General features: G+C 36.5%; 1 protein-coding gene across 1 annotated transcript in view; it reads right to left on the reverse strand.

Annotated features, from left to right (window-relative positions):
- Positions 1-14,281: 14,281 nt before the first annotated feature.
- The window catches only part of FANCB (FA complementation group B), a 38,197-nt gene continuing 29,548 nt past the window's right edge, over positions 14,282-22,930 (reverse strand). The window contains exons 7-9 of the mRNA XM_008988972.5: positions 19,396-19,826; positions 19,043-19,280; positions 14,282-18,532 (exon numbers count right to left, since the gene is read on the reverse strand). Of these exons, the coding sequence (XP_008987220.1) occupies positions 18,118-18,532; positions 19,043-19,280; positions 19,396-19,826 (1,084 nt within the window). The 3' untranslated portion in view covers positions 14,282-18,117. The remainder of the gene's footprint in view (positions 18,533-19,042; positions 19,281-19,395; positions 19,827-22,930) is intronic.

Consider the following 22,930-nt stretch of genomic DNA (forward strand, 5'->3'; position numbering starts at 1 on the left):
GTGCAAAAATCACAAGCATTCCTATACACCAATAACAGACTTAAAGAGAGCCAAATCAAGAATGAACTGTCATTCACAATTGCCACAAAGAGAATAAAATACCTAGGAATACAGCTCACAAGGAACGTAAAGGATCTCTTCAAGGAGAACTACAAACCACTGCTCAACGAAATCAGAGAGGACACAAACAGATGGAGAAACATTCCATGCTCATGGTTAGGAAGAATCAATATCATGAAAATGGACATACTGCCCAAAGTAATTTACACATTCAACGCTATCCCCATCAAGCTACTAATGACCTTCTTCACAGAACAGGAAAAAACGACCTTAAACTTCATATGGAACCAAAAGAGAGCCCGCATAGCCAAGTCAATTCTAAGCAAAAAGAACAAAGCGGGAGGCATCACACTACCAGACTTCAAACTATACTACAAGGCTGCAGTAATTAAAACAGCATAGTACTGGTACCAAAACAGAGATACAGACCAATGGAACAGAACAGAGGCATCAGAGGCAACACCACACATCTACAACCATCCGATCTTTGACAAACCTGAGAAAAACAAGCAATGGGGAAAGGATTCCTTGTTTAATGAATGGTGTTGGGAAACCTGGCTAGCCATGTGCAGAAAGCAGAAACTGGACCCTTTCCTGAAACCTTACACTAAAATTAACTCCAGATGGATTAAAGACTGAAACATAAGATAAAACACCATAAAAGCCCTAGAAGAAAATCTAGGCAAAACCATTTAGGACATAGGAGTAGGCAAGGACTTCATGACCAAAACACCAAAAGCATTGGCAACAAAAGCCAAAATAGACAAATGGGACCTAATCAAATTCCACAGCTTCTGCACAGCAAAAGAAACAATCATTAGAGTGAATCGGCAACCAACAGAATGGGGAAAAATTTTTGCAGTTTACTCATCTGACAAAGGGCTGATATCCAGAATTTACAAAGAACTCAAACAGATTTACAAGAAAAAAGCAAACAAGCCCATTCAAAAGTGGGCAAAGGATATGAACAGACACTTTACAAAAGAAGACATATATGAGGCCAACAAACATATGAAAAAATGCTCATCATCACTGGTGATTAGAGAAATGCAAATCAAAACTACATTGAGATACCATCTCATGCCAGTTAGAATGGTGATCATTAAAAAATCTGGAAACAACAGATGCTGGAGAGGATGTGGAGAAATAGGAACACTTTTAAACTGTTGGTGGGAGTGTTAATTAGTTCAACCATTGTGGAAGACAGTGTGGCGATTCCTTAAGGACCTAGAGATAGAAATTCCATTGGACCCAGCAATCCCATTACTGGGTATATATCCAAAGGATTATAAATTGTTCTACTATAAGGACACATGCACACGAATGTTCATTGCAGCAGTTTACAATAGCAAAGACCTGGAACTAACCCAAATGCCCATCAATGATAGAGTGGACAGGGAAAATGTGGCACATATACACCATGGAATATTATGCAGCCATCAAAAACGATGAGTTTGTGTCCTTTGTAGGGACTTGGATGAACCTGGAAACCATCATTCTCAGCAAACTGACACAAGAACACAAAATCAAACACTGCATGTTCTCACTCATAGGTGGGTGTTGAACAATGAGAACACATGGACACAGGGAGGGGAGCACCACACACTGGGGTCTGTTGGGGGGAAACGGGAGGGACAGCAGGGGGTGGGGAGTTGGGGAGAGATAGCATGGGGAGAAATGCCAGATATAGGTGAAGGGGAGGAAGGCAGCAAATCACACTGCCACGTGTGTACCTATGCAACAATCTCGCATGTTCTTCACATGTACCCCCAAACCTAAAATGTAATAAAAAAAAGAAGCACCAGGACTAGCATCAGACTGTCCCTTGGAGAGGTCTGAGAGCTGTCCCGACAGCTGGAAGAGAAGGAAGCAGTGCAAGCAACTGTACTTCAAAGATTTGAAGTACAGTTTGTCACAAGGGTGACAGGTTTCTCTGTATGCCAAATTGATGCTGTGTGAGGTAGCCAACTCTGCTTGATTGCCTGATCCTCAACTGATGCTGTAGGGGAAAATGGAACAGGGTTTGGGGAGCCTTCACGTGTGTTATCACTGTAAGGGATTAAACACTTTGAATGCTAATTTCATTTTGGCTTGTAGTCTTAATCAGCTTCTTAATCAACTTTAGCTGACAACTAGCAGCTCAGCTCTCTCTAGCTTGGCTGAGCTCCTGACGGAAACTGAGACCAATGGAGGTTAAGTAACTGGCCCAATATTCCTAACTAGTAAGTTGTGGATCCCAGATTTGAACCCTGGCCATTTTCTAAAAAGTAGTTTTTACTTTATAAGGATAATATACATGATTAGCTGAGAGTAATTAAACCCACAAGATGAGCGCTTTCAAGCAGAGGTCACAAAATGGTCAACTTTAGCAGAAGATTTTTTACTCACTGCAAATAATAGAAAAAGATTCTGGTATTAATTTTCAGTCTGGCCTCTCCTAAAGCCAGGTATGTGGTTGAGAGAATGAACTTTCTTCTGGTTCCGCAAACCCTAGAAAATTCCTATTAACTTTATTTCTAGATATGCTTCCCTCTAATGGTTCTGAAAAATGTTCTTTGCTCTTTTTACCTGAAAAGAATTCTCTCACTAATCTGAACCACCATAGTTTGTGGGGTTTTTTTATTTGTTTGTTTTTGTGAACAGGGGAATCACATTATATTTGGTGTTAACTTTATATCTGGGTATATTCAGTAGTTTGAGACATGTTCTACTCTGCAGATTAATATCAATATGCTAGCTTACTTTTGGTTAATGTTTGCATGGTGTATTTCTGCCGACCCTTTTATTTTTTACGCTTCTGTATCTTACTATTTAAAATGTGTCTCTTGAATGCAGCACAGACACATGAAGAAATGCACAAATAAAACCAACCAATTGTTTATTTTACCTGGAATGTTCAGTCCCTTTTCATTTAAGGTAATTACTGAGATAGTTAAAGTAATATGGACTATTTGTTTTCTATTTGGCCTATCTAGTTCCTTGTTTCCTCTTTACTTGCCTTCTTTTTGACTAATAATATTTTTTCTAGTTTTTCCTTACATTGATATTTTGTTATTAATTATTTGTTAAGGTCAATTTACTGAAACAAAATGCACAGAGTTTTAAGATACAGTTTGATAATTTTTGACAAATGTACACATTTGGGTAACTACCACCCCAATCAAAATATAGAACATTTCTATCATTCCAGGAAGTTTCCATGACCCTTTCTAGTTAACACCTCCTTAGTCATATATTAATTTTGTTTGTTCTAAAACTTCATAGAAATGGATGTCATGTTGGACCTCCACAGACTCCAGTAAGGATAGCACCAGGTTTGAGAGGCCAAAGAAGAAACCCAGAGCTGGCAAAGGAGCCGTAGAGTTTATTGAGGGAAACTTACATACAGACTCATTCAGTGGCAGCAGACTGTTCATAAAGCAGGCAGTTTATGCATTTTCACTTATCACTCTCCCCCAACAACCTTTGCCTGACAACCTTCATTTAATCCAAAACAAAGGGTTTCAACCCCTTGTGCACCCACGTTCCACAGGACAGGGGCTGGAGGCTCAGATGTTCCTCATAGATAAAAAATGAATCTTTGAGTTGGCCACACTGGGACCTCCAAACACACATTTAGGTTTATCTGCCATACAGAGCCATTCTTGGGGTATGCTTAAGTTACTGCTGTCAGGCACATCTATCATACACAGATTATGTCTAACATACAATGGAATCATAAAGGATTTACTCTTTTATGGTTTTCTTTACGCATTATATTTATGACATTAAATCATGTCATTGTTCTATTTCTAACTAGTATTCCAAGGTAGGAATATAATACCACAACTTATCTATTCTGCTATTAAAAGACATTTAGGTTTTTCCTTTCAGAGGCTATTATAAATAAAACTATCAAACATTAGTGTACAAGTGTTTCTGTGGACATACATTTTCCTTTATTTTAGGTAACTACTTAGGAGTGCTAAGTCACAGAGGCTTCTGTTAACTTTTGGTGTTTGACTTAAAGATCACAAAACACATTTCTGGCTTATTACATCAAAATACAAATTATTTTTTCATTTTCCTGATACTTCTAGAACTTAGAAACTTAAAATCTATTTGCTGTCCTAAATTCTTTTTGAGTGCTGTTATGCATTTTAGTTCCACAAATAAAGTCAAGACATGGCAATTATTAGTCTGTACAGAAATTATTTATATTCACATACACATATTTTCATGTGTTATTCATTGCCTGCTACATTTCCATGTTCTGTCCAGTAACATTTTGTTCCTACCTGAAGAAACACTTTTAATATTTCTTATAGAGGAGGACTACTGGAAAGGAATTCCCTTCGTCTTTGTCTGAAAATGTCTTTATCTTTTCCTTATTTTTGAAGCATATTTTTGCTAGACATAGAATTCTAGGCTATTTTTATAAGTAGTTTTAAAGATATTAATTCCCCTGCTTTTGGGGTTTCTGACAAAACATCAGCTACAAAACATAAGTTACATGGTCACATTTTTTAAGGCAATCCGTCTTTCTTCTCTAACCACTTTAAGATCTTCTCAATGACTTCACCTTTGTTTATTAGCTGATTTTCCATGGTGTGCATTAAGTGTGGCTTCTTCTTTTTTTTCTTACTTGTGGTTTTGTGAACCTGAGTCTCTAGGTTGGTGTCGTTCATCAATTTTAAACAAATTATCAGTTATTACCTTTTCAAATAATGCTTTAGCCTTATTCTCTTTCTCCATTTCCTGTGGCACTTCAATTGTGTGTGTCTCACATGTTTGTTATATGCTAGTTTTGTTCCCACTTTGTTTTCTCTCTCTGTTTCTGTTTAAGTATTTTATATTGATCTACATCTCAGTTTAGTAATTCTGGATTCTGCTATGCACCTTCTCCAGCTAAACTCATTCATTGTTTTTAATTTCAGATATTACATTTTTCAGTTCTAAACTTTGATTATTGTTTAAACATTAAGTTTTCAATTTTCCATCCTTTCATCTTTCGTCCTTTTCCTCTATTTTGAACATATCATCTAATATATTATACTAAAATTATCCACTAACATTAATATCTGTCATATCTGTGGATCTGCATTTTTCTCTTATCAATGCTTTCCTCTTTACTTATATAGATATTATTATATTGTGTGCCAGACACTGTATATAAAAGAACCACAGATGCTCCAGATGATTTTATCTTCCACCATAGAGTATTTCCCTTTTACTCCATTAGGCAATAAAAGTGAGTGGTTAATAACTCAATCCAATCAGAATTTGTGCTAAATCAGAAACAGACTGCAAGTTTAGTAAGATTCAAGCTATCTCTGCTATGTTCATCTTCCTAAATCCTGAAGGATATACATCGCCTTATCCCTGGCAGTCAATGGAGACAGTTTTGTCCTTCAAAAGTTTTCAGCCTCTGATTTCATTCGGCCCTCCTATTTCATTCAGCTTCAAAACTTGGCAAATGTATTGAAAGGGAAGCCAGCCATGTGTTTTAAGTAGAGCTCCTCGCTGGCAGCACTGTACAATTTAAAAAAATTTCAATCTGGCTTTTAGAAGTTTTGGGGCTAGCTCTCCCATTTCTTAACCACAGAACTATGAAAATATTCCAAGGTGAAAATTGTTTGTGCACTTAAGGTGCTTCAATATATTAATTTGTCACGACACCACCATATAGCTGCTAAAAGGTTGCTGACTTCTGTCCCCAAGCAGAAGCCCTTTCCTTGGACTACGCCTGATTCACAGCCTGCCCCTAGAGGAACAGTGTACAGTTATCAAGTTACTTTGGAATAATTCTCCCTTTTCTGTAATTTTAGCTCATATAGACCTTATTTCTACAGCTCTCCGTTGCCTTTAAGATGATTTTTGTAATGTATCCAGTTTTGTCCAGTAGGAAAGTATACCTGTAGCAACCTATTTTATTTCACTCAAGTGAAAGTCATGTTTTTAATGTAATTTTAATTTGCATTTCGCTTGAGTGAACTTGCACATGTTAAGAGTTCACTTGCATTTCTTTTTCTGTTAATTATTTTTAAGTTTCCTTGACCCTCTTCCTATTGACTCTTTTCCTTTATCATTTTCAAGACATTTTCTCTGTATTATGGAGATTCATTCTCTGAGATATGAGTCACAAATAATGTTTTTCCAGTGTGTATCTTGTCTTTTGACTTATGTTGTTGTTTTTAAACTGAAGATGTTTTGACTTTTTGTATGTGACTGAACTCCATGGCTTCTGAATTTTGTAACATAGATTGATGTCTTCTCTACTCCAAGTTAATAAGAAAAGTAAACCTTGCTTTCATCTAATATTTTTGTTTCATTTGAAATTTTATACTATTTCAAATCGATCATGCTGATAGGCACATTCTTTCCATTCTCCCCCAAATGGCTACTTGGATTTCCTAAGATCATCTTTTCCTCACTGAAGTAGAATGTCATCATTATCATATATTAAATTCTCATGTGTATTTGATCCCATTTCTGAACTTTCTATTCTATTGTAACAGGTGTCTATTTGTACACTAGAAACAAACTTTTATTGATATTTTATTATATATTTTAATATCCAGCACAGTGGATCTCTATTCCCCACATGCTTTTCTTTTTGAGTTTTCACAGCTTTTCTGGCTTGCAAATTTTTCCACAGAATTTTAGAATCAGCTTGATTTGTGCCTTAGAAGGCTTATTGGTATTTTTATCAGGAGTGGGTTAAATCTATAAACTAACGTAGTGAGAACTGACAGGGACGCTTAGTTTTCCTATCCAAGAATATGGTATATATTACTATTTTTAAAGCCATTTTTGAAATCTTTTAGTATTATTTAGATTTTTTTTTCATTCAGATCTTACATATTTCTTATGATGGCTATGTTTTAGTTGTTCATGTGATTATATTTGCTTTCTTATATAGTCTCACTTTGAAGACAATAGACTGGAATGAACTTTTCAATACCTTAAAATGTGATTGCTCTTTAGTATCTAAAAGTACCAAAGAAGCCATAGTGATTAACCAGAATTACTATTTGAGGGTAAAGAACGAAGACTGCTCTCATTGAGGTCAGCCCATTTAATAAAAATTGTTTTCACAAAGTGGGATACATTTATTGAAGGAGTTCAAACTATTCTTCCAAAATCCTCTATATAATTAATCCAAAATAAAAACCTAGGAGTACTCCTTGACTACTACTGCTCCTTCCACTGACCATCTCATGGTTTTTAACTAATGATGAGCATCAAAATCACATTTGTAGCTTTAAAAAATATATTTAGCCAGGCCTTACCCTTGATGATTCTGGTTCAGATTTAAGCAAGTCTAGGAATATATAGGAATACCTCGAAGACATTTGGGTTCAGTTCCAAACCACCATAAAAAAGCAAATATTTTAATAAAGTGAGCCACACTTGTTTCCCAGTACATATGAAAGTTATGTTTAAATTATACTTTAATCTACTAAGTGTATAATATCATTAGGTCTAAAAACCATAATAAAAAACCACAATGTATATACATTAATTTAAAAATACTTTATTCCTGAAAAAGGCTAACCATCACCTACCTAGGCCTTCAGTGAGTTGTAATTTTTTTGCTAGTCTAGGATCTTGCCTTGATGTTGATGGCTGTTGACCGATCAGGGTGGTGGTTGCTGAATACTGAGGTGGCTGTGGTAATTTCTTCAAATAAGACAACAATGAAGTTTGCCATGTTGATTGACTCTACCTTTCATGGAAGATTTCTCTGTAGCATATGATGCCATTTCATTGCATTTTACCCACAGTAGAACTTCTTTCAAAATTGGAGTCAATCCTCTCAACCGCTGCTGCTGCTTTATCAACTAAGTTTATGTACTAAGTCCTTTGTTGTCATTTCCATAATGTTTACAGCACTTCACCAAGAGTAGATTCCATCTCAAGAAACTACTTTCTTTGCTTATCCATAAAAACCCCTCATCCATTCAAGGTTGATCATGACATTGCAGCAATTCAGTCACATCTTCAGGCTTCACTTCTAGTGCTAGTTCTCTTGCTATTTCTACCACATCTGCAGATACTTTTTCCACTCAAATCTGGAACCCCTTAAAGTCATCCATGAGGGAGGGAGTCAACTTTTCCCAGACTCCTGTTAAAGTTGATTTTTTTTGAGATGGTCTCTGTCACCCAGGCTCCATCGTAATTGAGCAATCACAGCTCACTGCAACCATGTCCTCCCACGCTGAAGATATCCTCCCACCTCAGCCTCCCAAGAAGTTGAGACCACAGGTGTGCACCATCATACCTAATTTATTTTTATATTTTGTAGATATGGGGTCTCCCTATGTTGCCCAGGCTAGTCTCAAACTCCTGGACTGAAGATATTCCTCCTGCCCTGGTATCCCAAACTGTTAGGATTACAGGCATGAGCCACCATACCCAGATGAATTTTGATATTTTGACCTCCTCTCATGAATCACAAATGTTCTTAATGGCATCCAGAATGTTGAATTCTTTCCAGAATATTTCCAATTTACTTTACCCAGATCCATCACAGGAATCACTACCTATGGCAGCTACAGCCTTAAAAAATGTATTTGGATATCCAGGAACATTGTCAATGAGCAGTAATATTTTGTCAGAAATCTTTTTGTTCTGAGCAGTAGGTCTCAATAGTGGGCTTACAATATTCAGTAAACCATGTGGTAAGGAGATGTGATGTCATCCAGGCTTTGTGGTTTCATTTACAGAGCACAGGAAGAATAGACTTAGCATAATCCTTAAGGTCCTAGGATTTTCAGAATGGTAAATAAGCACCGTCTTTAAGTAATCAGCTGCATTAGCCCCTACCAAGAGAGTCAGGCTGTCCTTTGAAGTTTTGAGGCTAGGCATTGACTTCTTTCTAGCTATGAAAGTCCTAGATAACATCTTCCTAGAGAAGACTTGTTATGTCTACTTGAAAAATCTAATGTTTAGTATAGCTCCCTTTATTTATGACCTTAGTTACTTACATCTTCTGGACAACTTGCTGCAGCTTCTATATCAGTACCTGCTGCTCCACCTCACACTTTTGTGTTATGGAGACGATTTCTTTCCTTAAACCTCATGAACCAACATTTTCTATCTTCCAGCTTTTCTTGCAACTTCCTCACCTCTCTCAGCTCTCACAGAATTGAAGAGGGTTAGAGCCTGTTCTGGATTAGGCTTTGACTTAAGTGAATACTGTAATAGAAGAACGTTGATCTTCGATCCAAATCACTCAAGCGTTCTCCTTATCAAAGATAAGGCCATTTTGCTTTCTTATCACTTGAGTGTTCACTGAAGTAGCATTTTTAATTTCAAGAACTTTTCCCTTGCATTCATGGGTTGGCTAACTGTGGCAAGAAGCCTAGCTTTTAGCTTATCTTGGCTTCCAACATGCCTTCCTCATTATGTTTAATCATTTCTGGCTTCTGATTTCAAGTGAGAGACATGCAACTCTTCCTTTCACTTGAATACTCAAGAGGCCACTGTAGGCCTAACTTCAATAGTGTTGTGTATCAGAGAATAGGGATGTCTGAGGAGTGGAAGAGAAATGGGAACGACCAGTAGGTAGAGCAGTCAGAACACACATATTGATAAATTAAGCTTGCCACCGTATATGGGTGTGGTTTGTGGCACCCAGAACAGTTACAAAGGTAGTGTCAAAAATCATTGATCACAGATTACCATAACACACATAATAATAATGAACAAGTTTGAAATATTGCAGGAATTGCCAAAATGTGACACAGAGACACAACATGAGCACCTTAGGTCAGAAAAATGGTGCTGGTAGACTTGCTTGATGCAGGGTTGTGGAGCTTTCCATTTGTAAAAAATGAAATATATATGAAGCACAAGAAAACAAGGCATGCCTGTATATGCATGTCTTTGTGTACATGTAAGTACACATATATTTAACTCCAGCAATTCTGGTTCCCTACCCTTTAAGAATCATTAATAAAAGAAAAACTATAGCTCACAGAGATGGGGAATGGAATCTTAGACAGACTCATGAGGTAGGCTAGAGGACACCATACCTTGCATGCCACATAGGGAATTTGATCTTCATTCTAAAAGTAATGGAAGCCATTGAATGAACACTGAAACAGTGGAAAGATGATGAATAGTTTTTCAGCAGTGGATGATCAGACTTGTGCTTTGAGAAGACAACCATGGCTGCAGTTTGCAGACCAAGACTGGAAGGAAGCAAAAGTAAAGATAAGGAAACAGGTTGGGAAGCTGCTGAAGTAGTCCACATAAGAAATAATGGCAGCATGAAGTAGGGAGTAGCAATGAAGATGAGAAAAACTAAAAAAAATTAAAAGGTATTTAGGAGAACAGACTGACCACTAACAATCATGTTTATAGTCCTCTGGAAACATCACGCTGTTTCATTTTTTGTTGCCTTTAGAATAACTACCTTCCTTCTTCCAACATACCCTTGATTTTCTAATTTCTACAAGTAATGAATGTTATACCAATTCCCTAGGGCTGCTGTAATAAAATACCAAAACTTGGGTGGCTTAAAAAACAGAAATTGATTGTTTCTCAGTTCTGGAGGCTAAAAGTCTGAAATCAAGCTATTGACAAGACCAGGCTCCCTCTGAAAACTTTCTTACTACTTCCTACCTTCGGATGATCTACAGGCAATATTTGGCTGGCAGTTACACAACTTCAGTCCCTGCCGTGTCATGAGCATTTTCCTTGTGTCTCTGTATTAACATGGCCATCTTCTTAAGAAGACACCAGTCATTGAAATGCAACCCACCCTACTCCAGTATGACCTCATCTCAACCACATCTGCAACAACTTTATTTCTAAACAAGGCCACATTCTGAGGTACCAGGAGTTAGAATCTTAGCATCTCTTTTTTGGGAGGACATAATTCAACCCATAAACAAATGCCTATATAAAAAACTGCAGTAGTAGTAGACAGTAAAATGTGAAGTCTCCCTCTGTATCCTCAAGCCTAAGCCAATTAATACAGGGTATTCAACTGGCCACAGATATTAGTTCAGGATTGAATGTGTGAATGAATGTGGGACAGTAAGACATGAGGGAAGATTTTCCTTTGGAGAAGAAGGTTCCTCACTTTTCTATAACACTCTGTTTTAGATGGAGTGGTGTGCAGACGTGTATCCTGGAAGTATTGCAGCCCTTCCATACATGGGGAGGGCAACTTTAGGAGGAAGCTGACAATCTCCTTAATATCCTGCTAAGCTGCTGAATCAAACTGACTCAAGCTTGAATCCTTTCCACTGGTTACAAAAAAGCTTATATGTCTCTCATGTGTAAATTTGTTTTGAGTTGGGCTTTCTTTCAGTGTAGTTCCTAATGAATAAAGGATATTAGGCATTGTACAATCATCATCTTCCCATTGCTTCAGTGTTCAGAGTAATTTTTCATTTTAGGAATTAAAGAAAACGTATCCTTCCACAATGATTATTTACATAAGGCATGAACAATAACCTAAATGGTAAAATGTAAAAAATTAAGTTCATGTATCTTTTCATTTTCCGTTCATCACCAAAGATGCTGGAACACAGATAATGCAGGGAAATACTTTTGTACAAAATTTCTATCAATGAAAGCACAACACAAGTAAAGATGGATTACCTTATATTTACCCATTCAGAGAACACATCGGATGGTGAAGACTTTTTGGAATGACAACAAAAGTCTATTTAAATACTTCAATTTCCCCCAAAACAAAAGCCTTGACTTTGATGAGGGTTCCTTATTACTTTGAGTCTCAAAGTGTGGCCCATGAACCAGCAGAATCAGCATCAACTGTGAGCTTATTAGAAATGCAGTCTCAGGCCGCACCCTAGACTATACTGAATCACAAAGTAGATTTCAACAAGATCTCCGGGTGAAAGTATGTATCTTAAAGTCTGAGAAGCACTATTACATTGTTAAGACAATGATGCTACTAAAAAACAAAAATCCATGAAGCCCTGCACCCTGAAATGGTCAAGCTGACTGTACAGGAGTGGCTCTTAACCCTGGCTGTACAATCACCAGGGGAGGCTGGGTGTGTGGTTCATGCCTGTATTCCCAGGTAAAATCCCAACACTTTGGGAGGCAGAAGTGAGCAGATCGCTTGAGCCCAGGAGTTCCAGACCAGCCTTGGCAGCATGGTGAAACCCCGTCTCTACAAAACAAAACAAAACTGTATATATATATATATATATATATATATATATATATATATATATATATATCACACACAAAAATTAGCCAGGCATGGTGGTGTGTACCCATGGTCCCAGCTACTCAAGGGTGCTGAAGGGGGAGGATTGCTTGAACTCAGGAGGTAGAGGCTGCAGTGAGCCAAGATTGTGCCACTGCACTGCAGCCTGGGAAATAGTGAGACCCTGTCTCAAAAAAGCACAAAAAAAACCTAGGAAGTTTTTAAACTGATGCCAAGGCTCAAGGCGAAACCCCACTAAACCATATGGATCAAAATCTTTCTTTGAGGTGGGGCTTAAGATCAGAAAAACCTTTTAAGAAGCCTTTGGGTGATTCTTACATACAACCATGGCTGAGAATTATTAGTGTGGAGCAGCAGTTCTCAAACTTGGTGTGTATCAGAATAATCTAGAGGGCTTATTAAGATAGATTACCACGCCCAACTCTGTTTCTGATTTAGCAGGTTTGGGATAGGGCCCAACAATTAGCATTTCTAATTAATTCTCAGATGTCACTGATGCTATTCCTTCCAGGACCACATTTTGAGAAGCACTCATGTAGAGAAAGAAAAGTGACTGAACTGGAAATTCAAAAGTCTACCCAAGGTCTCTCAAAGGCAAAATAATTCACCACCTCACAACCATTAGGATGGCCAGTATCAAAACAACAGAAAACAGTAAGTGTTGGGAAGGACACAGAGAAATTGGAATCCTTGTACACTGTTGGTGGGAATGTAAAATAGTGTAGTTATAAAAAAAAAAAGTACAGAGATTTCTCAAAAAAATTAATAAAATTACCATATGCTCTAGCAATCTCACTTCTGTGTATATATTCAAAAAAACTGAAAACAGAATCTCAAAAAGTTACTTGCACACCCACGTTTATTGCAGTATTATTCATAATAGCCAAGAAGTGGAAGCAACCTAAACGCCTATCAACAGATGAACAGATAAACAAAATGTGATATATATACACAATGGAATACTATACAGCTTTAAACAGAAAGAAATACTGTCACAAGCTATGATACAAATAAACCTCAAGGACACTGTGCTAAGTAAAATAAGCCAGGTCCAAAAATATAAATACTCTATGATTCTACTCATATGAAGTATCTAAAGTAGTTAAAATCATAGAAAGTAGAAAGGTGGTTGCCAAGAGCTGGTAGAAAAGAGAGAGGGAATTAATGCTCTATGTGTACAGAGTTTCAGATTTGCAAGATGAAAAAATTCTAGAGATCTGCTATACAATAACATGAACATATTTAACACTATTGAACTATATGCTTAAAAACTGTTAGGACTGTAAATGTAATGTTTTTCAACCACACTAAATAAATAAATAGGGCAAAATAATTCAGGTAATCAATTTTTAAAAGTTATCTGCTTTAATGTACATGCTTATGTTATTTAAATTTTTACAACAAATTTTATTTCTAAAAAGCTTTAAATATAATTATTTTATGGTTCCCCAATATAATAAACCAATTTTTCAATTAACAAATACTTCAAAATCATGATTTAAATATTTCAGACCCCTTTCTGCTATTCAAAGTGCTTTGATTTGAACTTCTTTCTTTGTGTAGATATTTCTCTCTGAGATTCTCTCTGAATCATGAGGTAAAACACCATTATATTAAAATACATTATATTAAAATACCACTTCAATCTCACAACCGCCCCCAACATGAATATCCTTAGCTTTTGTCAGAACCCCATAGAGTCCTCTTACCAAAATTAAGGACTTCTGCTCTCAGATGGTATCCCTACTGGGTATAGTGCCCTAGAAGGGTGCTTCCATGGAACTTCAGTAAAACTTTGTATTAACTACCTCAGTGTCACCTACAACTCTGTACCATTGTCTCTTCCATTAAGACTACAAGCTTTTTGAAAACCAAGAAGAGTCTTAAATTCATCTATCTCTGGCACCTAGATGTGCATGAGAATGTATTCAATGAAACCTCTATAGACACATGATTGAATGAAAGAAAGATCTCTATATTCCCTTCTACTTTATACACTATTGATAATTTACAGGAGGTGAAATGTTTTCTTTTCTTTTCTTTCTTTTTTTTTTTTTTTTTTTGAGACAGAGTCTAGCTCTGTTGCCAGGCACCAGAGGTGAAATGTTTTCTATAGGCATATCACTTGGAATGATTAGAGTAGGCAAAGGGTACAAATAGAAAACAGAATTCTACTTCCTTTTCTTCTCAAGTGCTGTAGTACTCATAAAGAATAAAAATGTTAAGTCTTTCTGGCTAGACACCCTGCATCTTTCCCTGGAATCCCAAACCCTCAACTGCAGTGATCGCTAGCCACTGACAAACACTTCAGCTCAGGACCTAGACATGTCACAAAGAGAAACTACAAAAAGGGCTATTTAGAGAACTGACACTTTCATTTTAAAAACCCCCAAAACATGAACTAGCAATGGTAATGCAATAATTCTGGAGACCAGTAGTTCTAACAAAGAAAACTGAGAGGAAATAGGGAACAGACATACAGGTATTTAGACATAATTGGAGGGAAGCAGTCAAGAGATAACACTCAGCTGGAGCCATCAACCAATTCTAATAACTTGCTCATCATAGGATTTTAAATGACGTGGCCCACATTTTCCCTAAAAATTCAATTATATTAACAGCCTTATACTTTTATAGAATTGTGTATTATGTGCAACTTTCCCTTTTTAACAATAAATAGATTTTGGTAATATAAAACTGTCAAGACATGGCAGTGTTTTATTACAAACTGACACAGAATAGCATGGTGGTGAAAGAGCAAAGGTTCTATAGCTAGGCTGGATGATGAGAATCCTGGCTCTGTTCCTTAGCAGCTATATGACTTTGGATATATTATTTAACCTGTCTCGGTCTCAGTCTCTTTATCAATAAATAGAGATAGTTAATAGTATACATCTTATAACAGCATTGCCTAACATAACTTTCTGTGATTTTGGAAATGTTCTACTCTGCACTGACCAAATGGTAGCCACTAGCCTCAAGTGACTACTGAGCAGCTTAAATGTGACTAGGATCAACTAAGGAACTAAATGTATTGATTTAAATATAAATAGTCCTATGTGATTCATAGCTACTATCCTGGGAAGCAGTTTTATAGGGTTGTAAGGATCATATGGGCTACGCATTCAGATCACTATCTGACACACAATGATCTAGAAATATTCACTATTGACATTACCCAGCATGCCACAGAAAATTGGTAAGAAAGTATGGGTTATAATTTTCTTTAACACTTTCCCTAAATCTTGTAGATAATTCTTTTTCCTACTATTTATATTTACTGGCTAATTCCCCTTCTAGCTGGCACCGGCTTCAGGAAACACCTGACTAGCCTGCACATCAAGCCCTACCCACCCTTCCTGGGCCTAACACATATGCAGCATGTTCAGTTTTTCTTAAGATTTTGCAGACTACTAAGAACACAATTGGTCCTGGTCTCCTTCAGATTCTACCACCATCACCCCCTACCCCTATCCCACTCCCAATGTACTTATTCCTTTTACCAGAATCTTTCCAGTATTAAAGCATATTGATTTCCTATTGGAATAATCTGTAAGATGATTTTATTATTGCAGTTGACATAACCAAATTACTTAGTCATTCTAAATCTTACCCATCTCATCAGGCTCACAAGAAAACCTACTAAAATTATCATCATGTTATTTTTTAATGGAGGTTAGAATGAAGTTAGAAAGGGTTATCTTTCATTCCCTAGTATATACTAAAAGGCAACCACTCATGTTTTAGCACATATATGTTATCATTGAAAAGGTTTTGCCAGGTGCAGTGTCTCACGCCTGTAATCTCAGCACTTTGGGAGGCTAAAGTGGGTGGATCACCTGAGATCAGGAGTTTAAGAGCAGCCTGGCCAACAAGGTGAAACCCCATCTCTACTAAAAATATAACAATTAGCCAGGCGTGGTGGTGGGCACCGTAATACCAGCTACTTGCGAGGCTGAGGCAGGAGAAGAGATTGAACTCTATTGAGTTCAATAAAATATGCTTGTAGATGCAAAGAGACAACTGAATCATGAAAGTGGTGACAATGCCATTTCTTCAACTTTGACTTCTAGTTTGTAGTAAGTTAAAAAAATACTGGAGTACAAAATTCACTTGTAAGCTATTTGGCATATCTGTATCTTTTGGTTGCATTGATAATTAAAAACTAAGCAATATGCTAATTTTTAGTATCTTAACTTCCCTACACATAAACTATTACAATTAAATCCTGTTTAGTTGGTTTTTTCCTAAGCAACCCTACGAACATGACTGTTTAGTTTTTTCATCACCTCTACTTTACAATTTACTTCCTATATTTTATATTCCTATATCATGTATCTTTCAGAACATGTCACGGGCAGTTTCAACAGACAGCACATGACACATTATTCTTTCCAGATTTCCACAATTAATCCTGAACTTATTCCATTTCCATTTGCAGAAAGTCTGAAATATTTGCCATTGACATTTCATAGGGATAGAGCTGTAGAGTTCTATCTCAATTTGCAATGGATTACTAGAAATCCATTGGAGGTCCCCTATTACACGGACAATCATAAAAACCAAGACAAGAAACTAATAGCCTATATTCTCTCAAACCATGTGCATCACAAGATCATTAGGTATAAGCATTTCTAAGGCATGAGAGAATTAGCACTTCACAGCTACAAGTACAAGATATCACTTTCTATAATCATCTTTATTTCTTTCAACTGAGATGGAAACCTGCATCTCACTTAAGGATTATAGAGCAAAAAGGATCAGGAACATTTATTGTGGCCCATATCCTTTTGTGTCTTTTTCTTTCTCCTGACGCTCTCTTATTAATCCAGAATTCTTATTTTTCAAAGAAAAGACTAGCTTGAATTTTTATCCCTTTGAAATGTATCTCACTGGACCCCTTATAAATCACTTCTTACCTGAAGTGAATTTTTATTTATTTTTAAATTTCTCAGTCCCTAAGGAGTACCACATTCTTTATGTTACTTTAATCAGAATTTTATATTTTAACTTTGCCTAGAGTTGGAATTTCAGACAGCTTAAAAGCATTTTCATTTTTTAATTTAAATAGTAGCCTGTGAGGTATACTTAGCTTTTTGAAAGAGATACGCTTTTCAGAAAAATGCCTTACAATTTTCACATTCTTATAGAAAGCTGCCCGGAAATTATATAATTATATAATTTCCGGGCAGCTTTCCAATAACATTCAAATTGACAAGGGTTTTAAAAAACTTTAATTTTAATGGTCTCACCCAGACAATCTGCCACTTAAATTTCTGTAGGAGAAATACTGATATTTACAGAAAATTGTGGATCCTGACCACCTAAATTCATCTATCTGAAGTATATTTTTACAGACTAGGTTTTACTAAGCAGAAAGCAAGAAAGAAATGAAGTTTTTAAAAGATTTAGACAAAAATACTATTATGCCATTTCAGTCTTCCCTTAAGTAATTCTAAGACAGGATTTCTCAACCTTTGCATTAATGACATTTTGGGCTGGATAATTTGTTGTTGTAGGGGGGCTGTCTTGTGCACAGTAGGATGTTCAATAGCATCTCTGGTTTCCTCTATCTACTAGACACCCATAGCACCCCTGCCTCACCCCTTCCTGACCCCACAACTTCTGACAACCAAAAAAAAAAATATCTCCAAACATAGCCAAATGCCCCTTAGGGGTAGAGGAGAGGGACCTAAAATGGCTCTAATTGAGAGCCTATGTTTATGCATCATCAAAACTAAAGATTCTACTACAGTAAGCCCCAGTGTCTATTTTTACAAAGGAGGCATGTAGCAAGTAGAACCGACATCTTATGTGATGGTGAAAACATATTTTAAACTACGATCAAATTGAGATTCTAATTATAAATTACTCAGTTTCTGTGCAGCAAAGTCTGATTTCAATTGAACATCAGCTACTTTCAAAGTTATTTCTCTGTAAAGGGAACCACTCACTTTTAGGTTCGTTTGCAACATTTTCTTCTTTTCTCTCTGAAGTTTTTTTCTGCAGGGATGGATTTCCTCCCTTCTGTCTGATAAAGTATCCACGATGACACTACTCTTCCCTTTGCTCAATTCACACCTCTGTACAAAATTGCTTTCATGATTAGCTATGGCAGAAGAAAGAGAACTAAGGGTGCCTAGTTCCTTCTCCAAATTAAATGCCATATTATTAATTAGGAAATTCTCACTTCCTGATTTTAGATTTTTGAGGGAATAGTTTATAGGAAGAATTCTGATGAGATTATGAAGGCACTGGAACATAACTGTTTGATTCCTAGAAAAAAACAAACAAACAAACATAATATTACAAAAGTTAGGACAGCACAAAGCAGTCATTACAATATGCTGCAGTAATCAATATTCATTTATAAACACCATAATGATAAATAGAACCAATTATGCACATGAGCATTAATAAAATTCAGACTACAGCAATCAGATATACATATCCCATATCAAGTCAATCAGATTGTTTCCAATTAAAATATTTTTTTGCTGAGTAATAAGGTCAATATATTATTTTTTTAAGTTTTACTGTGGAGAAGAGGTAATGGGAAATCCAAAAATAATTACTAGGCACTAAAAAAAGCCAAAAACAACATAAAATTAAAACAGAGGTCTTCAGTTTCTAAATGAAGCCAATGTGTCTATTCATGCTAGGCCATGGCTCTGACATGTTTCTCAGTAATACTGAACCCCACATGTGGATCACTGTTGAACCATACACTGATCACACAAATATGTACTAACTTCTCAGTACTGATTACAATTTAATGTGCATTACCTGGAACAGACTTTTAAAATCCCTTCAAATGGTGTTCTTTGTTTCCAGGTGAAGAGTGTCCCATAGAAATTTCCTGGCCTTTTACAAAAGTACACTTCTGGAAATTCTTTGATTACTTCACATTTCATATGTTCTAAGAGCCACAGTTTCATTGAATTCAGGGCATAGCCAGGTGATGTGATTTGAAAACAAGATTTGTGGAATGCTGCGAGAAGTGCAAAAAGATCTTCCATGTGCTCTACAAAAGGAGTCACAAGCTCTATAATTAAACTCTGTCCATTATCAGATAAACAGAATTCTTAAAATTTTCTAATTCAATTAAATATATAATTTTAAAATGCCAACAAAATTACCTGTAGGTTTCTTCTTTGGAAATGTCAGTAGGTACTTCCCAGTTGAAAGATCTTCTAGACTTAAAACAACTCTGCCACACACAACATAATGATTTTTAGGGCAGTTAGCACTTTCTTTCTCCATAATTTGTAGCAGTACAGTGCAACAAAATTTGTTAAATGCTAAAAGTGGTGAAAGAGATGTTATAGCAGTAATTATCTGTACACACTCTTTCTTAGATGGGTGTTCGCAAACAAAGCTTTCCTCTTTCTTGCTATCAGGGGTCAATTTGACCCTTTTTGCTTCCAATCCTGTTTCACATGGCATCAAGTATGGTGCTGGGAAAGGTCTTGTACTCAACTTAATCACTCTATTTTGACACTTAAGAAGCCGAAATCCAGAGCCATGGGCTTGATCCATCAACAGTGATAAAGTTGCATCTTTCAGGGACCTGTAAAAAACCCAGATTTTGGTTTAATCTAAAAGCTCATTCTTTAAAATCAAATTGATAATTAAATGTCATATAAACAACAGTAAAAAAGAAATGTTTATTCTTTCCCTTCCTAGAAAACATTATTTCAAATGCGAAATATATCAGAAAGTTAAGATTCAAAGTCAAACACATTGTTAAAGGTCCGGTGATAACACTTCTCTTTAAAAAGGCAAGCAAAAACATCGTAAATATGCTGGGTTTTAGGAAACTAAAATTTTTAAGATAGAGGAATGGCATTAGGAATGATAGTAAGAGAAATTAAAGGAAGAAAAAAATCTTTGTTTAAAATAAAGGAATTGCAAAATAACGCCAGGATTTTATTTTTGAGGTAGGTCTTTTTCTTCCTCCTCTTTCTAAACAAGAAAAAATGTACTCGCTATTTTTTAACAGTTTATTTAGGTAATACCTTAGAATGCAAATAGCTCTAAACTAAAAATTGTATTTTATGTTCCTCTAAATGACTTGAATAAAATCTGCTTTTTCATTCAGAATATTGTTTATCACTCAGAAATTCTTTCCATGTCTACATTTATAATAATTTACAAATGTATGCAGGCTTATTATAGGACATTCCAGCACCGTCAAAGTTTGTCAAGTAAAATGAGGTAAGAATGGTGACAGGACCAAAGAAAGAACTTTAATGTAGGAATTTGATACAAAACTCCTTTAATACAGGAATTTGACCATATGTCTAATGGGTTATACTAAAGATTTAAAAAGAACTCAAAAATCTTAATTTGCACTAATTGAACTATTGCTTTGTTGGTAGTGCTGTTTTATGAACACTGCATATATACTATAGAGTAATTATGTAGTAGGTGCAACAGAGAATTGGGATTTTCTGCTTTTTTTCTTTTTGAGAATTGTGGTTTTCAACAGGGGAGAAAGAAGATACATCATGATGATAAGTAAAAACTTAAAGTCCTTAATCTGAACTGGAAGTGTCAGCATGGACTTATACTATATTTTATCTCTAAATAAACCAAACCACAACAAACCAAACTAACAAAAAAACCTATGTTCTACCTCTGCTTACTAAAAATGCCTAGAAGCAACAACCCACTCAAGATAAATAAGCACCTCTTGCACTCAAATTCTGATTTCTAAATTATAAACTACATTTGAGGGTCTAACTAAATAATTGATGTGAAGAAGTTCTTCTTCATAGAAGTAGTGTAGCTAATAAATAAAGAAGCAATAATAGAATTAGAATACCACCATGTTGTAAAATCTAATGAAACAATGGAACTAAGCAATGAGCATCAACAGCTGCTAACATCACAAAATAAAAATCATCATACTTTATATAACTCCCAATGGAAGAAAGCAATACTATTAAGTACTCTGTTAACAAAAATTCAGGCATTATTCTGACCCAGTCTCTAGATCTAACCATCAATTTAGAGGAAATACAGGAGACAGAGAAACACGTTAAGCAATACCATGGGATGTAATCGGAAAAATCCAGTTTATAGAACTGCACTGGGCAAACTGCCTGGCTTCTATAAAATACAATTTGCAAGAAAAAAGAAAAGACAGAAAAAGGATACCTACAGATAACAAGGGACTTAGAGATAACAGTCAAGTCCAATTTATAGTCCTTATCTGGCTCATGATTTGAAAAAATATTTTAAAATTCAGACAAATGGGATATTTGACCATTTACTGGGGGAATAAATTTTTTAGGGTGTAATTATATATATATTTTTAAGTTCTTACATTTTAGATACATACACTGGAATAGTTACAGATGAAATAATATAATGCCTTTGAGTGCTTCAAAATAATCTGGAGGCTGGAAGGTGATGAGTGCATGGAGATATAAATGAAACAAGATTAGCAATTAGTTGATAATTACTGGAGCAGGGTTAAGTGCAGGAAGGTTCACCACACTATTCCCTTTGTACATTTGAAATTTCTATATATAAAAATATTTTTAAGTAATTCTGCCTAGTATTTGAAAAAAAAGACAAGATGAAAAATATAAGAATAAAAATTACCAGACAGATCTAAAAAAGAAAGAATAAAACTTAGGACAATACAAATAATAATAAAACTTAGAAACTCAATGACTGGATTAAATAGCCGAATAGAAAGAACTGAAGATAAAATTAGTGAAAAGAATACAGATAACTCTGCTTCAAGATGGCTGAACAGAACAACTCCAGTGTATAACACCCATTGAGAGAGACGCAGAAATCCAGAGATCTCCTAGCTCCAACCGAGGTACCAGGTGCATTTCAATGGGTCTGGTCCAACAGTGAGCAAAGCCCAGGCAGCGCAGACCAAGTCGGGGAGGGGTGCTGCTTCACCCAGAAAGTGCATCTGACTGGTAAGACAGAGGCTCCCCCTCGGGCACATCCAGTCCAGATACAGTGCTTCCCCCAAAGCCTCAGCAATACACAGAACAGTAGATCTTTGCCAGTCAAGTGCCAGGAATTACAAGTGCACAGCTGAATAATAATCTAGGATGGTGTCCCGGATAGACGCACAGACCTAAAAAGATGCATAAGCACAAAAGCCAGCCTGGAGAGCCTGTGGACTGAGCTATCGCCCCCTCCCCCAACCCGGAGAGAGAGGGAGCTGTAAGCGGGAGGATGGATGGATGAAGCAGCTGGGCAGGCCCCAACCCCATGACTGGAGAGAGGAAGCTAAAAGGAGGAGACAGCTGAGTGTGGCTGGGTGGGTCCCTACCCACCCCCCGGACAAACTCCAGAGAGCTGAAGCTATAACTCTAGTGGGTTGCAGAGCCAGTGCCAGTCTGAGATGAACCCTGAATGACCCAGCCCAGTGGAGGAACGGCACAACCCGCCATTAGAGGGGTGGGACTGGGCTACATGTTTTAACAAAAAACACAGGAAGCCTACCTAGCAACAGGACTGCCTCCTTGACCACCCAGAAGCTCTGCCAGGTCAGTGGAAGAGGAGGGCCTAAACCCCCAGTGAAAACAAAAAAGAACAGGAAGCTTCCCTAGTAACCTGAAGGAATCCCTAGAAACCCAGCAGTGCCTCCACAGGCAGACAATCGACCTCATCAAGCAGCTCCCTGACAACACAGCCAGG

The sequence above is a fragment of the Callithrix jacchus genome, chromosome X (assembly GCF_049354715.1).
Source record: "Callithrix jacchus isolate 240 chromosome X, calJac240_pri, whole genome shotgun sequence".
In the NCBI taxonomy this organism is placed as follows: Eukaryota; Metazoa; Chordata; class Mammalia; order Primates; family Cebidae; genus Callithrix; species Callithrix jacchus.